This window comes from Phyllostomus hastatus, unplaced genomic scaffold (genome assembly GCF_019186645.2).
Source record: "Phyllostomus hastatus isolate PE091 unplaced genomic scaffold, TTU_PhHast_1.1 phas_contig_65, whole genome shotgun sequence".
In the NCBI taxonomy this organism is placed as follows: domain Eukaryota; kingdom Metazoa; phylum Chordata; class Mammalia; order Chiroptera; family Phyllostomidae; genus Phyllostomus; species Phyllostomus hastatus.
This window is the reverse complement of record NW_025333932.1, coordinates 10,268,758-10,287,226: the sequence shown is the minus strand read 5'-3', so window position 1 is coordinate 10,287,226 and position 18,469 is coordinate 10,268,758. Positions and strand designations below refer to the sequence as shown.

The 18,469-nt window shown below is 38.3% G+C and overlaps 1 protein-coding gene across 3 annotated transcripts in view; it reads left to right on the top strand.

Annotated features, from left to right (window-relative positions):
* Window positions 1-237: 237 nt before the first annotated feature.
* The window catches only part of SNX16 (sorting nexin 16), a 38,996-nt gene continuing 20,764 nt past the window's right edge, over window positions 238-18,469 (top strand). The window contains exons 1-5 of one of the 3 annotated variants that reach the window (XM_045849517.1): window positions 238-436; window positions 1,677-1,788; window positions 1,991-2,447; window positions 5,831-5,917; window positions 9,009-9,157. In XM_045849517.1, the coding sequence (XP_045705473.1) occupies window positions 2,091-2,447; window positions 5,831-5,917; window positions 9,009-9,157 (593 nt within the window). In that variant the 5' untranslated portion in view covers window positions 238-436; window positions 1,677-1,788; window positions 1,991-2,090. Of the gene's footprint in view, window positions 437-972; window positions 1,100-1,676; window positions 1,789-1,990; window positions 2,448-5,830; window positions 5,918-9,008; window positions 9,158-18,469 lie in introns of those variants that run through there. The other 2 variants (XM_045849518.1, XM_045849516.1) reach the window with 2 other exon arrangements.

Genomic DNA, 18,469 nt, shown 5'->3' with positions numbered 1-18,469 from the left:
TTGGCCTTAGTTCCTGCTGGGAATTGTCACCTTCTCATAGCTAGTCGGGAAAACTAGGTACGGTAGCCTGAGCTGCTCAACATTTATACAAATAAAGCTGAGGCCGAGAAAGAAAAATTCTTACCACGAAACTAGGTTAAAGCCACCCGCCAGAGAGCCCTGGCCCAATTCCTGCTAATGCCTCCGGGGGCGGCGCCCTCGTGTGCCGTCACTTCCCTTAGCGCTGCTTGCCCCGCCCAACCTCTCCCCTTCCAGAGCAGGATCTAGTGTTTTCGGAGGGGCCGAGGCCGCCGAGGCACGGAGCGGCTGATGTCAGAGTGTCGGTACTTCTGAGACTGCTAGACTGTACGGGTGGGGACTGAGAGCTGCGGAGAAAGTGGGTCGGATTTAACCTGCACTGGAAGCCTGCTGGAGTTGGACGGCGGAGTGCACTCAGGTAGGGGCAGGGCAGCGGACGCTGTCTCTAGCGCTCTAGCGGTGACACCTGTACCCCGCGGGTGGCTGACCGCAAGCGGGCGGAGGGACGCCGCAAATTCCCCGAGCCACCGTTGACTCTCCGCGGAGTACCAGGCGGCCGGGATGCGACTGTGGTGGGAATGCAGGGACCCCGGGAGCTGGGAACTGACGCTCGCCAAACCCAAGCCCCACGGCCTGCTCAGCCAGCGACGGGACACTGGTGTAGGCAGGCTGCACCAAGCATCCTCGCTTTTTTCTAGTCGCCCACTTCTGCTGCCCAACGTGTTGTAGCGGCTGGGCCCCGCACCTGCCGGAGGGTTTCCGGGGTTGGTCTGGGCGCCGGGGCGAAAGCGCTGACGCTGCTGCTGAGCCTCTGTTTCCGCCTAAGTTGGGTAGCGCCCATTTGAGGTCTCACCGCGGAGGTTCACCTTCGCCCGGCCTCGCGGTCTCAGTAACCGCGTGTCGGAGCGCGGGGCGGTCCCGCTGGCCGGGCTGGGGGGAGGCTGAGACCTCAGATGTCCATTTACTGTTTGTTGGAGGGGAGAGGGGCGGGCAGGCCTTCGAAGTACACGGAGGAGCGCCGGTGAATCATGTGTCTTGAGGCTTTGAGGATGGGGAAGGCTACCCAGAGCCACGTGCTGTGGTAAAACTCTTATTTCAGCATCTTTGCAAGTGCGAACTGCTCATTTCCTACTTTTCTCACCGGTGCAATTACATAGATGTAGTTGGAGAAGCAGACCTGTTGTCATGTCACTGGTCTGCAGTTAATACGATTTCTTAGTTTGCTACTAAACAACTTAGTGGTAAACCTTTTCTTCTTCGTATTATGACGAAATTATTTTGAGATAAGATAAACTAGCCCTGTTGACAACAGAAGTTATGAGTATAAGTTGTAAAGTTGTTAAGTACCCTCAGTTTATGGTATAGCAGAATCAGTAATTATCTGGAAACTGTGAAGAACATTTAAACTTTTACTCATTGCATCTTGTTGGAGATAAGTTTAATGCCCATTTGGGTTTTATTTGATTAATTTAATTTGGACAAGTTTTTGTTTTTGTTTTTGTTTTTTCTTTCCAAATGCAGTTGCTATTTGTAGCGTCTAAGCTTCTGGTTCACTGTTTTTCCTTTGGTTGATTCTGTAGTGTTTCACTAATTGAATCAAAAGGTGATATGAATAATTCTCCTGCCCTTCCCTCCTTCCCTCCCTGTGCTGTACCTAGTACTGTCAGGACTATAAACGGAAAATAAAACCTGAGGAAGGTTAAAATGAATGTTACAGAAATCTATCATAAAGAAATAGAGGAAGAAGGGAAGAGTGTCAAGAAAGAGTAGGTAGGTATGCTCTCTTTACCTTGCAAATGAGAGTCCTTAGAGATGATATTTTGCAATTAAAGAAAGATTTGAGGCATGTTTTCATCTCATAAAAGAATAGAGTGTCATAAAATTAAAAGAAATGGATATGAACATTATATTTTCTTTTGGATAATGCTTCAGATTAAAGACCAGTCTTTCAATATGTTCTTCTCATTTTTAGATAGAAAATTCCCAAGAAGAAAATAATGAATAGCACATCAGTTGCTCTCTAAGTGTTGGGACACAGAGGTGTGCAGGATTGTAGCAAAGCCCAGAAGAAGATGGCAACCCCTTATGTGCCAGTTCCTGTGCCCATAGGGAACTCTTCTTCCAGCTTTACAACCAACAGAAACCAAAGAAGTTCTTCTTTTGGGAGTATTTCAACCAACTCAAACTCTTCCAAAGGCCAGTTAGAAGAATCAAATATGGGAAACTTAAAACAGACAAGTGTACCTGATCTAATGGATGGCAGCCCCCTCGTTAGGACTAAATTTACAAATGCAAATTCTTCCATTGAATATTCTACTAGACCAAGAGAAAGTGAAGAACAAAATTCTGAAACAGTGAATTTGGAAGACAGGCCTTCTACACCTACTATTTTAGGTTATGAGGTGATGGAAGAAAGAGCTAAATTTACTGTGAGTATTGACTTTTGCTGCATACCACTAGAAAGTGAAAGACTGACTCAGCTGTATTCTATACCTGTGTTAAATGGATTAATGTTAGCATATACTTGTAATTTCTTGAAGATGTAATTCAAATGGTTTTTACACTGTAAATTCTACCATTGTATAAACTTTTGTTTTACGTGAGTGCATTGTCACATCCAGACATACTTATGAAACTAGCACACAGATCAAGAAACTACGTAACTGGCATCCATAACCACCACTATACTCTCCTTCAGTCAATGCCCACTTTCCTGATAGCCTATGTTAATTTTGCCTATATTGTATTTTACATAAATGGAGTCATGAAGTATGGTCTCTTTTCTTCAGCATTTTGCTGGTAAGCCTCCTTGACCTTAAAGCCTCCTTGACCCAGCATGTAATTGTAGGTAGCTCATTTTTATTACTGATACTGTTCCTTTACATGAATATTTACTATTTGTATGTTGATGAACACTTGGATAATTTCCAGTTTGGGGCTCTTACAAACACTGCCACTATGAACCTTTTAGTACTTGTCACTCAGTAAACACGTGGACACATTTCTGTTGATACCTGCCTAGGAATAAAATTGCTGGATCATATACCCAGCTTATAAGATATGAACAATGTACCACAGTGGTTGTACTAATTTATAGTCTTATAAGCAGTGTATGAGAGTTCCAATTACTCCACACCTTCCCAATATATGGTATTTTTTTATCTTTTTCATTTTGGCTATTCTGGTGGGTAGAGTGATCACATTGTGGTCTTAATTTGCATTTCTTAATGACTAAATAAATTGAAGACATTTTTGGCCATTTGGATAATCTCTTTTGTGAAGAGTCTGTTCAAGATCTTAGTTAATTTTCCTATGAGCAAGTCTTTTCGATTTTAATTTGTAGTTTTTATGCATTTGGAAATAAGTCTTCTTTTAGGACATGTATGGTGACTATTCTCTCAAAAGGAAAAGGTTTTCCTTTTCACTCCCTTAATGATGCATTTGATAAAAAAAAGGTTCTTAATTTTAATATAGTCCAATTTATTAAATTTTCTTTTTATTCTTTTTTTATTACTGTTCAAGTACAGTTGTCTCCGTTTTCCTCCCATCACTCCCCTCCACCCCCACCTCCCACCCTCAATCCTACACCCCTTTGACTTTGTCCATGTGTCCTTTGTACATGCTAACTTTTTCTTACATGGTCGGCACTTTTTAAAATCTGCCTACTCCCACTAAAAAAATGTTCTGTTTTCTTCTAAAAACTTTATTGCTGTACCTTTCATTTTTAGATCTGTAAACCATTTGGAATTTTTTTTGTCCATGGTGTGAGGTAGCAGTCAAGGCACATTTTCATACAAATGATCAGATTTTTATTGAGAAGACCACTCTTTCTCCTCTACATTTGCTCTGTTGCTTATGACATAAATCAGATAACCATAAGTATATGGGTCTATTTCTGAGTTCCATTTTTCCCTCCTTGATCAATTCTACAGTCTTAATCATTAAAGCTTCTTGATAGGTGTGGATATCTGGCAGCCTATGTACTCTAATTTTATTTTTCAGGATTGTCTTGGCTGCTCTTGACCCTTTGCATTGGGATTATATTGAACACAGACTAATCTTTACAAAACTGACATATTTACAAAACTGAGTTTGAATCTTTGAACTTAGTTTGTATACTTAAGGCATTTGCTTTTTATAATGATGCAAAGTAATTTTCAGGGCATAGATCTTACATCTTTTGGTTAGATTTATGTCTAAGTATGGATGTTGTTTGATGTTCTTGATATCTTTTTTCTGTTTTTTGCTAATTTATATATATCAGGCTTGTATGTTTATGTATCTAGCAACTTTGCTAAATTCACTTATCAGTTGAAATAGTTCTTTCTCTAGTGTTTTCTTGAGGTCAAGTTTATATGTCTATGCCACTTCATGCTACACACTTAGGACAGTATGGAAGGATGCCCAGGTCAAAAATTATTGAGAAAATTTATGAAGAGACAATCTTTACCATTAAATTATCATAAGAGTGATGATGTGTTAAGAAATCTGAATGAACGTGACATTTTTTAAGAGTGATTTTCAAAATAACACACTAGTGGCACATTTCCTTGCATTGACCTACCTTCCTTATGAAGGAATGAGTGTTCATCAAGGTGGTATATGTGAAAATGCAAGTTCATAGGTAAATTTAAGGCAGTAGTATATGAAGTCTTTCAAGACATCATAGAAGAGGAGGTAAACAATAGATATGAGGTTAATTGTGTTTATTTTATCATTAATTTAATATTTGAGTACCTGTTACGTGTCAGACACTAGTATCTTTAATCCCTCTTATGATTATCTTAGATCAGGACTTTCTGGATATTTTAGAGGGTATCCAAATGATCTCACTTTTATATGTTACACAGATTCATGCTTAACTCTTTATAATTCTCCCCCTTACAAGCTAAAAGAGAAGTCTATAAGGGAGAAAATTCAAATCTAATGGTAAGGATAGCTTGCAATCCCTTTATAGTCACAGCACACCTCCATTTGGACTAGTCAAATTTCAGATGTTTAGTAGCCACATGTGGCTGGCCTGCAGCTCTAGAGCTACAGTTGGAAGTTACTGCACAGCTGACTTCAAGAAAAGAAGTTGCTCTTCAAGAGTTTTACTCATTCAGTAGATTTTGTTAGACACTTTATAAATGCCATGTATTTAGCTTTGCCCAAAATGCTATACCAGAAACTATCAGTTTAGCTTTGCAATTCTGTTATAAATAGTACTTTCTCTTAATAAATTCTAAAATTATACTTATAAAAATAAAATCTAGTTTTTTTCTTATAAACTTTTAAAAATATTGACATGATTCAAACAAGTTTTTTTTTATTTACTAGCCTAGATAATTGTGCATAATCATAGAAGTATAAACTTTTATCTAGTGTGGGTATGTTTTCGCTTATATTTCAGCCTAGAAGATTAAATCATCAAATTTACTTCAATAGTGCTTTGTAGTATTGAGTTTAAAAATTAAATCAATTGTATAGGACACAAGTGGCTATTTTTCATAGCTTTTTCAAGCATGAGTGATTCTTTTATCAATTCTAAAGTATGTGGCATAAAAGATATTTTGGAAGCTGATGAGTTCATTTATTGTTCCTGTACACCAAAAAAAGTATTTTGGCTCAAATCTGTCATAGTCTTGTGTTTTAAAAAAAATTTTGCTTTTGGTGCCTACATTGATTATTTGTATATTTCATGGTCTAAATGATCTCTGATATTTTTCACAATGATTGTTATGCTCCAGATTGTCAAGTAGAAATTTTTTAAATATTTGATTTGAATTTTTAAATATCTTTACATATATTTTTTAACCTTCCCCCCTCACAGGTATATAAAATTCTAGTAAAGAAAACCCCAGAAGAAAGTTGGGTAATTTTCAGAAGATACACTGACTTCTCTAGGCTTAATGATAAAGTAAGTACTTTAATAAATCTAAAACTGACTTTTCAGTTTTGAATTGTTATCTGTTCCTGACAGTTTTGCTCTTATATTTGTGTTTTTTTCTTCGTTGTTAATTATTTGTATGAAGTCAAACATTTGCTAGTTCCCAAGAAAATTCACTATTTCATTTCACTTTAGTAGTCTGAAATTCCATCTGTACACGTAATTTTCTTTTTTTGAAAACAAAAGATACATGAAGACCTTAAAATTATTGACAAAATATAATTAAAAGTACACTCCGTTTATTATCTGGTGTGATTTGGCTAGGATCAGCTGGATTTGCTTCTTAGGATGAGACACAGTCAGTATTAAGCTGTTGGCTCCACTGGGCTCTTATCTGGAGGCTCTGGGAAAGAATCAGCGTCCAGGCTCATTCAGGATGTTGGCAAAGTTTACTTTCTCTTGGTTGTAATACCGAGGTCCTTGTGTCCTTGCTGGTTGTCAACGAGAGGTTCTTAGCTTGAGGAGCCTGCTCTACAGTCCTTGCACAGGGCTCCTCCATCTTCAAAGCCACCAACAGCAAGTGGAGTCCTTGAGCTTGGAATCTCAGACTTTTCTGCCATCAGCCACAAGGAAGCTCTACTTTAAAATGCTCCTGTGATAAGATAAGATAGGCTGACACACATAATCTCCCTGTATCCAGGTCAGCCAGTAGTAACCCTAGTTATATCTGCAGAATGCCTTTTGCTGTGAAAGGTAAGGAAATCACACAAACAATACCAGGAGCAGAGGTCACAAGGTCATCTATGAAGGCTTATTTATAGAAACATCAAATGCCTATTATGTCATTTTTTGCAGAAAATGTAGTATTTTAATGTAATGAAGTATGAAAACTAGCATTTATTAAGGTTATTTTAAGCAATGTATAGTTTCGTAATTGTACTTTGCTCAAAATAAAGTTATTGATTACCCATAATCCATAATATGAAGTATCCATAACATGAACACTTAAAGAGTTCATTGTGAGGGAGTGGAGGGGAGAATGTCTAACTATGCATGCAGATATATGGGATATTTAAATTTTAATGCTCAAAATTAATTAAAAAAACTTCCTTTTCATGCCTTTTATTATTCTGACAAAACATTATGTTTTATATTTTTACTTAACATTTTATCCTGTGAATTTTTCCCTTTTGTCAGTCTTTTATTACCTTGTGATATTTAGTTTTACATTTAAGAACAGAAATGTGAATGCACATGGTTTTATTTCATTCACCCACTTACAGAACTTAGACTATTGACTGCTTATAACATACTAGGCACTGTAGTAGACAGGGATGCAGCTATGAATAAGGCAGAATCATCGCTGTGTAGGGAAATGTTTTTCAACCTCAGCTATACTTTGGACTTACCTGGAAAGCATCTTAAGAATTGTAGCCCTGGCTGGTGTAGCTCAGTGGAATTGAGCGCAGGCTGCGAACCAAAGTGTTGCAGGTTCAATTCCCAGTCAGGGCACATGCCTGGGTTGCAGGCCACAGCCCCCCCAACCGCACATTGATATTTCTCTCTTTCTCCCTCCCTTTCCTCTCTAGAAACAAATAAATAAAATCTTTAAAAAAAAAAAAGAATTGCAATGACCAGTCTACACCCCAACTAATTAAATCAAAATCTGTCAGAGGTAGGATATAGTCATTAATATCTTTTAAAGTTCCTTGAGTGATTCCAGTGTACAGCCAAGGTTTAGAATCACTGGTCCAGTAAGAGAATCCAAAATTAAATAAACATTATTTACATTGTGATAAATGTCACTTAGAAATAAATTAATGATTTGAGAACTTGTGGTAGATTGTCTTTTCTAAAAATGTTCACAGCAATATTTTCAGTCCCATATGCTCTTCTAGAATCTTACCACTGACCAGGAAGAGGTTGAATCTGTTTCTCCTCCCCCTTGAACCTGGCTGAGTTGGGAGTAGTCAACCAGAAAAAGACAGAGGAAATAATGCTGCCTGGCTAGACTAGGTCATACAAAATATACAGCTTCATCCTGACTGTCTCTCTTGGAGACTCCCCCTTGAAACAGCCTCCGTGCTATAAGAAAGTCCAAGACACTCCATGTTAAGATTATGGCTGACACTCAGCTAAGGTCTCAACCAGCAACCAGCATCATTCTCTACAAGTATGTAGGAGTGAACTTGAGATGATTCCAGCTTCCACCTTGAAATCTTCCACCTGAGTTCCTAACTCATTGTGGATCAGAGATAAACCATCGTCACTATGCCCACAGTGTCCATGGACTAATAAATGGTTGTTCGAGTCACTGAGTTTTGGAGTAACTTGTTATATAAGTCACTTCAACAGAGTGTATAAATCTGACTCAGAAGTTTGGAAAAGTCTCTCCCTAAGAATGTAAAATTTAAGCCAAATATACAAAGCAGATCATAAACCAAAATGTAAAAGCTAAAACTGTAAAGTCCAAGAAAAAAAATAGAAGAATATCTTTACAACCTTCGAGAACACAGCGATTTCTTAGATAGGATCTAAAGAAGCACACCCCATAAAAGACAAAAATGGATGAAAATTAGATAATATTAAAATTTAAAATATATGTTCTGCTAAGACTGTTAAAAGTCAGGCCACAGTCTAGGAGAAGGTATTTTTCATATGTATATCTGACAAAAGATATCTGGAATATATAAAGAACTCTTACAACTCAATAAAACAATTCTGTTTTCTTCTAAAATATGAGAGGTCAGAAGATTTGAATAGATAATTCACCAAAGAAGATACACAGATCCAAATAAGCACATGAGAAGATACTTACTGTCATTGGGTTAACAGAGACATGCAAATTAAAGCCACTAAAACACTACTATACACCCACTAGAATGGCTAACATTAAAAAGACTGACAATGCAAGTGTTGGGAAGGAGGAGGAACCTCTGTTAACTCCTATGTATACACAGCTAGGAAAAGTCAAGAAGTAAATCAAGGCATAAAAAGCTTAGCTGGATTTGATTTGATTTTAAGCTTATTTCATGAAGATTGTACCTAGTCAACAGGATAGATTTTGTATAGTTGATATAATGGAGTATATCAATGTATATTCTTTTTTCTTCTTTTTCAGTTAAAAGAGATGTTTCCAGGCTTTCGATTAGCACTTCCACCAAAACGCTGGTTTAAAGATAATTACAATGCTGACTTTTTAGAAGATAGACAATTAGGATTACAAGCATTTCTTCAAAATTTAGTAGCTCACAAGGACATTGCTCACTGGTATGTAACAAATTGTAATAAGACATTATAAATGCATTTCAACAACTAGTTAAAACCAAAGAATAAATCTAGGACCATAGTTATTCAAGATGAACAAAACCTATAAAACAAGTATAATTGTCCTTTAACAAACACTGCATGGAATTTTCTTTCCTGTTTTCAGTAAGAACTTTATTTAGTGTCTGGTTTGTATTAACACTTAAAAAAGTCAGCAATGTTAAAAATTTAGTGTACCATATTCAAACAACTCAAATGTTAACTTGATTTCAGGTTTTAATTTTTTAGCAATCATTTAAACAAGTGGCCCTCATATTAGATTTTTGATTAATACAATACTACATCATTGTGAGGGTAATATTTTTAATATTTTTCCCAGTAATGTAAAAACATGAAAATTATGAAGTTGAGTTAATTTATATAGAAGGTAAAGTGAAAATACCAAACATCATTTAAAAGGGAAAGGATCTATGTGGTGTTTTTGCTTCTGAATATCTTTATAACAAAATTGCTTTATGATTTAATATCAGCTGAATACCTAATTTAGGAACTTTATCAAATCTATATTTTGAAAAATTATAGAGCCACTTGCAAGACAGCAATAGCATATCCTGATACCTATGTCTGTAACTATCTTTAGCAGTTTTTCACATAAGAATGGAAAACAAGAAAACCAGCCTGTCTCACTTTATCTGCCCTTTATTCTCAGTGTTTTTCTCTATATTGCCTATGTTATACATAACACATGCTTTGCATATACATCTTGGCTCTTAACATGTGCTGCCTAAGCTTGATGGCTGCTTGAGACTTTGCCCACCATCCTCATTTTCCTCTATGAAATGAACAATGATCCATACCTTTTCTCTTAGCTTCACATTAATATATGCAGTTACCTCCTTAACATCTCTTTCTGGTATGTCAATGTGACCTTAAATCTAAAACAGACTTAAAAGCTTACTCTCTAGACTTGCCCAAAAAATTCAACAGCATTATCTACCTGAAACCCCTTATTCCTTCCTTTACATTTTAAATTGTAAATCTGTCAGCTTTTCTTTATGCCTGCTGTCAACTTAGCAGTTATCTCACCTTGATTATTACAGAAGCTTTCCCGCTGGTCTTCCTCTGATGTGAATCCCCCACTTGGGTCCGAGGCATTGTGGATGAGATATGAGACAAATTCACACAGACTACCAAGTCCTATGGAGGAAAAGGGACAGCACGGCCACTCTCTCAAGGGGAGAGCACTCCAACACTTGCCTTGACAGGCTTCTTTTGCTTTGCTGGGCACATTACATGGAGGATGGTCCTCATTTACTATGCACAGGTTCACTTTAGGTGGTTACCTTTTATAGAAAACAAAGGAGAGGATGCTGCTAATCACATCACAGAAGGATATTTGCAAATGCAAAGGGAAAAGCTGTTGAACTGGTTACACTCATCTTTGGAAGGCTTAGCATAGATTTTAGGAAGTCACTTTAAAGATATGCAGTAAATGTTTGCTGCCTCAATTCATGGTGAGGGAGTTTTAGCAAAAAACAAGTCTTAAAGTGGCCTAGGTACAATGCAGGCCTGATTCCCCACGGGAGAACCTATCCGTGGGCGTGGGTCCTATTTGGGCCCATGCCATCCAGAACAGTCTCCTATATTTTCTCCCTTATTTTTAGTTAGGATTACTATAGATCCCACAAAGCTTGCTACCTGATGGTCTCTCACACACCCCTGGGAACATAATTCATAAATATGTCAAAATACACAGAGCATTATTATAATCATTAAGCAACCAGCAGTTCCAAAGACCCACATTCTCAGATTAAGCCCATCGTTCATTGTCAGGGCAGAAATGATCAAATAGATAACATTTAAAAAACTCAGAGGGCCTATTTTGAGTCAGTCAAATAGCTAAAAGGCCACAAAACTTTGGGGAAACAAACTCATTTCAGGCTTCGACCCTTATCGTTTAAATTGAGGGTATTAGCAAAGTAGGCTTCATAGGACTTTATACATTCTTTCTTACACCTGATTGCCCCAGGGAACTCGCTCTTTCCAGCACAGGGCCACGCCCACTTCCAGCATTGTTTCAGGCTTAGGTCGGGCAGAAGTAAGGCAGCCAAGAGATTAGGAAACTTCTTGCAGACAGAATGAGGACTCCGGCTACGTCACAGCCGAGAGGTGAGAGTCCGTCACCCCCTTTTTTTTATAGCTCCCCAAGTCCTTCCCTGAGGGCCCCCTCGTGATCGTGCTTGTCTTAGGTTATCCCTCCCTTGAGGAATCTTACCCTTCATTGGCTAACTGATCATGCATTGGGGACCAGGCAGGGTGAAGTAAAGTGGACAGAGGCAGTGTTCCTCCAGGGAGGGAGATAAGCCTCATCTCCTCAGTGGTGTAGGGTCCCAAGGTCTCTCATTCAGCCTTAGCCATATGGGGTTACAGCTTCTGAAACCAGACAGGCAGGTTCCCAACATCTAATCTCCCACTTTTTGGTTTGTGAACGCAATTGTAGTTGTTAAGCCTGTGAAACCTACTATATGCTGTTCCTCAGTGCAATCTCAAGAAAACAACCTCCATATACATCATAAAGCACAAATAAGGATTAAGACAAGGAGGCATCCAAGGACTGCCATGACCAAAACTAGTAAATTCAGTCTATTGAACCTAAATCTACAATTCAGCCATTGTAGATTATAATGGAGGGTCTGGAACAGTTTTTGTTCAATGAGGCCTTTGCTTGAGCATTAAGAGCCTTGATGTCCCCCCATGTGGTGGGGACATACTTAAAGGGAACATTATAGGGCACTGGGGGGGGTTGTGTCCCTCTGCAGGAGGCACTCGAGCCTCGGCCCCTGTCATTGGGGCAGGCCCCATCCCTCTCCATTGGCAGACCCAGGCCTGTGAGTGATGGTGTGGGTATCCATTTTCCTTCTGGTTGTTCAGGGTGAGCTGGGCCATCTGGTCTGTCTGTTGATTGGTTCTCAGCTCCAGGTAGTGGAGCTTGGTGTCTGTCCTGCTCATGATAAGGCTTTACTCTTTTGGCTGGTAGCCAGACAGGACCTGTAGGGATGGAAACACACACATACCCTCTTCCTCAAGTTAAGAGGTCTACAGGGCCCTGCCAAGAGCCATCTCCCAGCGAATCTCTATATAAAGCCTGAGGATAAGATGACTTTGGCTCTTCTGAAAATGTTTCTCAATTGGAGTACAGAGTGATTCATCACAATTTAGAAAATTATATGTAAACATAGCTAACATGATCAAATTTGCAGGGGAGGACTCATGGCTCTCCCTTTTTTGTTTTTTAAGAAGATTTTTAAAAGTATGATGAGTGCATTCTACAATTGCCTGACGGGTTGGATTGCAAGGTATTCCTGTTGTATGTTGAATATTCCAGCGCTGAAGAAAAACCTGAGTAGAATGTGTAAGATATCCAGGACCATTATCAGTTTTAATTTGCTGAGGCCATGCTAAATGACTAAAGGCCTCAAGCCAATGGGCTTATACATTTTTAGCAAATTCTCCTGTTAAAGCAGATGCATGTAGGGCAGCAGAGTAAGTATCAATAGAAATATGAACGTATTTGTATTTTCCAAAGGGAGCATAATGAGTGACATCTGTTTGCCAAATTATTTGAGAACTTAGTCCTCGAGGATTAACTCCTATAGATTGGGGTGTCTTGCTAAGGGCTTGGCAATCAGGGCATTCTTAATAATTTGCTTAGCTCGGAAAGACAGGGCGCCTATTGTTTCTGCAAGTTGCAATGAGTTTAAGCAGCAAGTTAATTGCCCTGTTGCTCTCAGGACCTGGTAGTTCCTAGGTTCAGAGTTTTCAAGGAGAGTGGGAAAGATGTGTGTGGGGGGGTGCTTTGCTTAAATATGTTTTAGACCAAAATGGTTATGCGCCAAGGGCCTTTTGTGACTCAATTCACTAACCATTCCCTCCAGGAGAATAGCCAGTTCTTCCCCAAGGAAACGATCAGTGTTTACAGGTACTGAGTTAAAAAGTGGTACTTAGTCTTCTGTGGAGAAGGGCTAGTTCTCCCTGGGAGACAGTATACCTATATTTCATTTTTACAATAAAGGGTCACAGCTCCAGCATAAATAAGGAGGATCCTTAATATTTCTTTAACATGTCACACCCCCATCCCACTTATAGCATACTTTATATTGACAAATTTATGAACATATTCATAACTTTCAGAAACAGTTTTTTCTCCACTAGCAAATACATTTACTTTTTTTTGTTGTTGTTGTTAATTCTTACTGATTACTGCATTCCTTGAGTGTGCTCAAAAGTGAGCTGTCTCATTATCTAGTGCCCTTGACGACTTTAGGGAGGCTGGAAAGAGGGAGGGAGGATACTAATCTTGGCACAGCTTGTTCTGAGGACCAAAGCAGTCCCTGGGCCTTCAGAAGGAAGATTCAGCATGGTTAAGACACATTTTCTCATTGCTTTTCTTCCTGCTGTTTTTACTGTCTGAGGGAAGTGCGATCTTTTTCCTTCTTTAAACAATCAATTTAAATTCTTTCTGAGTAGAATCCTTATGATGTAACTACATTAGAGATCTTACTCTATTTACCAGAGGTTTACCAAAATATTTTGAGACTGAGCTTTTCCTTTCAAAACAAAAACAAAATTCAAGCAAACCGGTATTTTCAAATTAAATCCTCTAAAGGAAAGAGTGAGACACTAACCTTAGAAACTTAGCCAACACCACCTGGTGTTATTTCAACTTCTGCCCAACTTTTTCCTAAATAACTAAGTCTAAAGATCCCTTATCAGGGAGACATTCAGCAGCCCTAAAAAGCTACTGAACTAGCTTAAAACATTGCTCTTGTTCCTTAGAGAGCCCATTCCCCATGGTTGAGGATTTGCAGAAACCTTTAAAGAAATTCTTTAACAAATTGAAGAACGTTTTTCTAAAATTCCTCCCGCCTCAAGTATAGCAATTACAAAACTAGTCTCAATTTTGCTCTTTCTCCACCTGCACTTTTAAATCCTTATGCAGGCGAATGGAGAGATAAGGCAAAACTGAAGGGACCACAAGAGGCAGCTTAAAAGAAAGAATTTGCTGAGATGCTTGTAAATTGTCCTGTAACTAGTTGATGTTTTTAAAGCTGGTTAAAGAGAAAATCTTTGCTCTTTTTCCTAAGCCCAGACCTATTTTGGGGGTTGTGCCTCAGGGATAGGCTTGTCAGTGTTTTTACAGTGTTGTAGAGAGCACCCTTGTGGCTCTTAAGTGCTCGACCCGTGCCCGCGAGATTGCAGCAAATACTTGGGAGAGAGAGCAAGGCTCCTGCTTACTAAAGAGGGTGCAGATGTAAAGCTGTCGCAAGAGAGGGCAACCTAGTAAAAAAAAACCCTTTTCCTCTGAAATCCAACACACCCTACGACCTAACCGAAAAGTACTCGGTGTCGTCAGCCCTTATCTGAGCTGATGCGCGCATTCCAACCAAGTTGATGTGTTGTCCACAAGGACAGTTTGTAGCCCTGGGTCCCTCTTCCTGGGTGCCAGTTGACGTGGACCCCAGCTCATGGGGTCCATGAGGTTATGGATGAGATACAAGACAAATTCACATGGGCTTCTGAGTCCTGTGGAGGAAAATGGACAACTCGGCCACTCTCTCAAAGGGAGAGTGCCTCAGAGCACCATGGCAACTCTGAAAAGGAGAGTGCCCCAACCCTTTCCTTGACAAGCTTTTATTGCTTTTCTGGGTACATTACATTGAGGATGGTCCTCATTTACTATGCACAGATGGTTACCTTTTATAGAAAACAAAGGAGAGGATGCTGCTAATCACATCACAGAAGAAGGATATTTGCAAATGCAAAGGGAAAAGCGGTTGAACTGGTTACACTCATCCTTGGAAGGCTTAGCATAGATTTTAGGAAGTCACTTTAAAGATATGCAGTAAATGTTTGCTGCCTCAATTCATGGTGAGGGAGTTTTAGCAAAAAGCAGGTCTCAAAGTGGCCTAGGTACAATACAAGCCTGATTCCCCACAGGAAAACTTATCTGTGGGTATGGGTCCTGTGTACCAGACATCGCTTTCCACTAGTCTTTCTAAGTGGGAGCTAGGCCCATGCCACGCAGAATGATCTATATTTTATGCCAACACCAAGAACTTGGCTTTGATCCCTCTTGCTAGAGGAGGATAGATGGGTTTTAAGCTGGGTTGAAAATAAAACATTGGTTTTTGAAGTACTGTTCTGGGTTAGAAGGAATAAGCCTGAACATCTGGACACAAGTGAGCTAAGAGCAAGTAGGACAGAGACAATCAAGATCTAAACTAGGACCCCATAGCAAGCCAAACGTGACCTGGGCACCCACAAGCCAGCTCATGTACCATGACCTTCACTGTCACCAGCCTTGATCCACAATGCCCTATCCTCAGGGTGGTGTTTAATGCCATTTTTTAGTATTTTCTTTTAACTAGTGAAGAATAATAAAGAGAAATACTAACTGATACATTTCTATCTGCAATCCCTCAATAATATTTTCATGCAGTGATCATTGCACCTAATTTTGTTCTGACAGAATCGGTATCTAGTATTTTTGGTATAATTTTTTACTTAATTGACCTCTTAATGAATTGTCAGCATTGGTTTTGGAGGTGGTCTTTTAAGTATAACATTTAAGATAAAGAGCACATTAAGCTGTTAAACTATTGGTCTTTTTAAAAAAAAATGTGAAATGTAAACTGATACATACCCATGAAAGAAAAACAGGAAAATAAAGCAGTATTAGAAGGTGAAGTTTCACTGGGTGAAGCAGTTTTGTAAGAACTTTGATAGTACTTACAGTAAACTCTTAAAACTTTTTCAAGAGGATTGAAGGAAGAGTTTAAGTTACAGGGCACATTTGCTGTAATAATAAAAACAGTACTAAGGGATGCCACCTGTGTCTCCTTTTCTTCAGGCCAGCTAAGTCAACAACTGATCTTAATTTTATAGAAGAGTTTTCCCAAACACTAAATCAGTACTGTAGGTAACATATAAAGACAATAGAAAAAGCCTTACCTTACCTTTAGTTCCAAACTGTTGGATGTTCCTTTAGTCAGGTACTTCTTTCCTATCCAGGTGTTATACTTACCTTTATCATCCTGGTCAGATGGAAACAAAGTATAAAGGATTGAATACAGATGAGAGATTAGGGGTTGTATTGAACCTCTCAGTAAACAAGTTTTAAGGAAAAGAATAAGACTTTTTTAAATGACTTCTTTTGAAATTATAGACTATTTAATAATATAGACTTGAGAACATTTTATTTGAATTCACTTGATTTCTTTATATCATACATTGATAGTATATAGGAAACTACAGAGCAGAACCATAGCACACATAGACAGTCAAATATTTATCAAATCTAAAAAAAGGTTCTCTAGTCAATTATTTTCGAGCAGGGATATGTGCTTCCTTTTCTAGGGGAAAAAGGGTATCAGAATTTTTGAGAAAGAAATTGTTTTCTTGAACGCTGTCTCCCAAAGATTCTTTTGTTACTCTCTCCTTGGATGAGAATAGAGCTGGAGAGTACTGACTTTTCTTTTCCAGTTGAGTCCTTTTGAAACAGAAGAAATATATAGTAAACCACTGAAAAAATGTTTTGTAAATCAAAGTTGTAAAACCAGTTTTAAATTTCATTCTTAATGCTACAGATTAATGAAAGCAGGGAATAGAATATAACCTCAGAACTATATTGAAAAGAACTTAGAGAATCCATTGGATTTCATCTGAGTAGAACCCTGGTGAGCCATAGATTATGAGGATTTTTAGAGAAGGAGAATGAAATAGAAAAATCTCTCCAAAAAAAGATTCCTACAGCTAGGTACATTGACATCATCACTGTTGATCTTGGGCTGAATTTCCACTGTAAAACAAAGGCATAAGAAGAGATGTATAAATTCCCCTCCTACATTTTCTTTCTGAGCAGCAGCATCATGCCAATAATTGGAGTAATTTGTGAACATAAAAATATTACTAAAGAACAAAGGCATCCGGGTATAAACCATAAGAAAATGTCTCACAGCAGGTTGTCATACACTGAAAGTATTAAAAAAAATCATTATCTTCTTAGGACTTTCCTTTTTAGTCTTACAGGCCATTCATCCAAACTTTTGTCTTCTCAATATCAAGATAATTTATTTCCTGTAGTGCCTTTTTGCCTAATGAATGGTTTTCCAATGTAAATAATGGGTGGATGGGAAGTATAATATCTAAACCAAATATATTATGTGTGTGTGTGTGTGTGTGTGTATGGTAGTCCTGTTCTTTGTGCTCTTAGACCAACTGCAGTGTTCTAGAAGCCTTTATTAAAGAGGGAAACAGACCAGGTTGAATGGGGTGAGACTGAAGTGACTGGCAAGGGGAGAGAATCCAAATAAACCAAAATATAAGAGAAAAGAATTTAAGGGTAGAAAAAGGCACATGTTTACACTCAGAAGAAATTTAAGAGCTGCCTCTACCATGTGCACTGTGTGACTTTGTGTGGGTCATTTTATCTCTCTGAACTTGAGTATCATTTGTAAAGTGGTAAAATAATGCCTGTCCTTGCCTTACATGATAGTTATGAAAATTAAATAAAATAGGATGTGTTGCCCTATGTGTACAACATACTTTGAAAATGTCAGAAAACATGAGGTGATGGATATGTCAATTAGCTTGATTGCAATTCATGTTTCACAGTGTATGCATATATCAAATCAGTTTGTACATTTTCAATATGTACGATTTGTAATTGTCAATTACACCTCCATAAAGCCGGGAAAAAATGTTGGCTTTATGAATGTAGAGACTGTAAGGCTTTAAGTACTAAATTAATTTTGTGACATGAAAAGAAAAACAAGGAAAGAAAATGTTAATGTATTATTATTGCTTCTTGGAGAGATGAGGTTAGAGGAAATATAACATTGTTGACATATTTTGGGATTATCATGTGAAAAAGGGCTTACATTTATCTTGAATGGCCCCAAAAGCACAACTAAGACTCATGAATTGAAGCTGCCAGGACAAAAGTCCCAGCTCAGTGAAGGAAATAATTTTCTAATTTTTAGTTGTTCAAACATAGTATGGAATATTCCCTATTTTTGCAGGTGCTTATTTATTCTCTTGTCCAAACATATTAAAGGGATAAAACATTCTACGGATGGTTCCACTTGACCACATTAAGATCCCTTCCATCTCTTTAATTCCCTGATTATAAATACTCTAGTTTTTTCTGTTTCCTTGAATGTGTCCTTTACTACTAACATTGTCAAGATTTTAAAGTCCAGAAATTTGCTCCCCTTTGGGATCTTCTAGATTGCTTCTTCACACCACTTACCTATA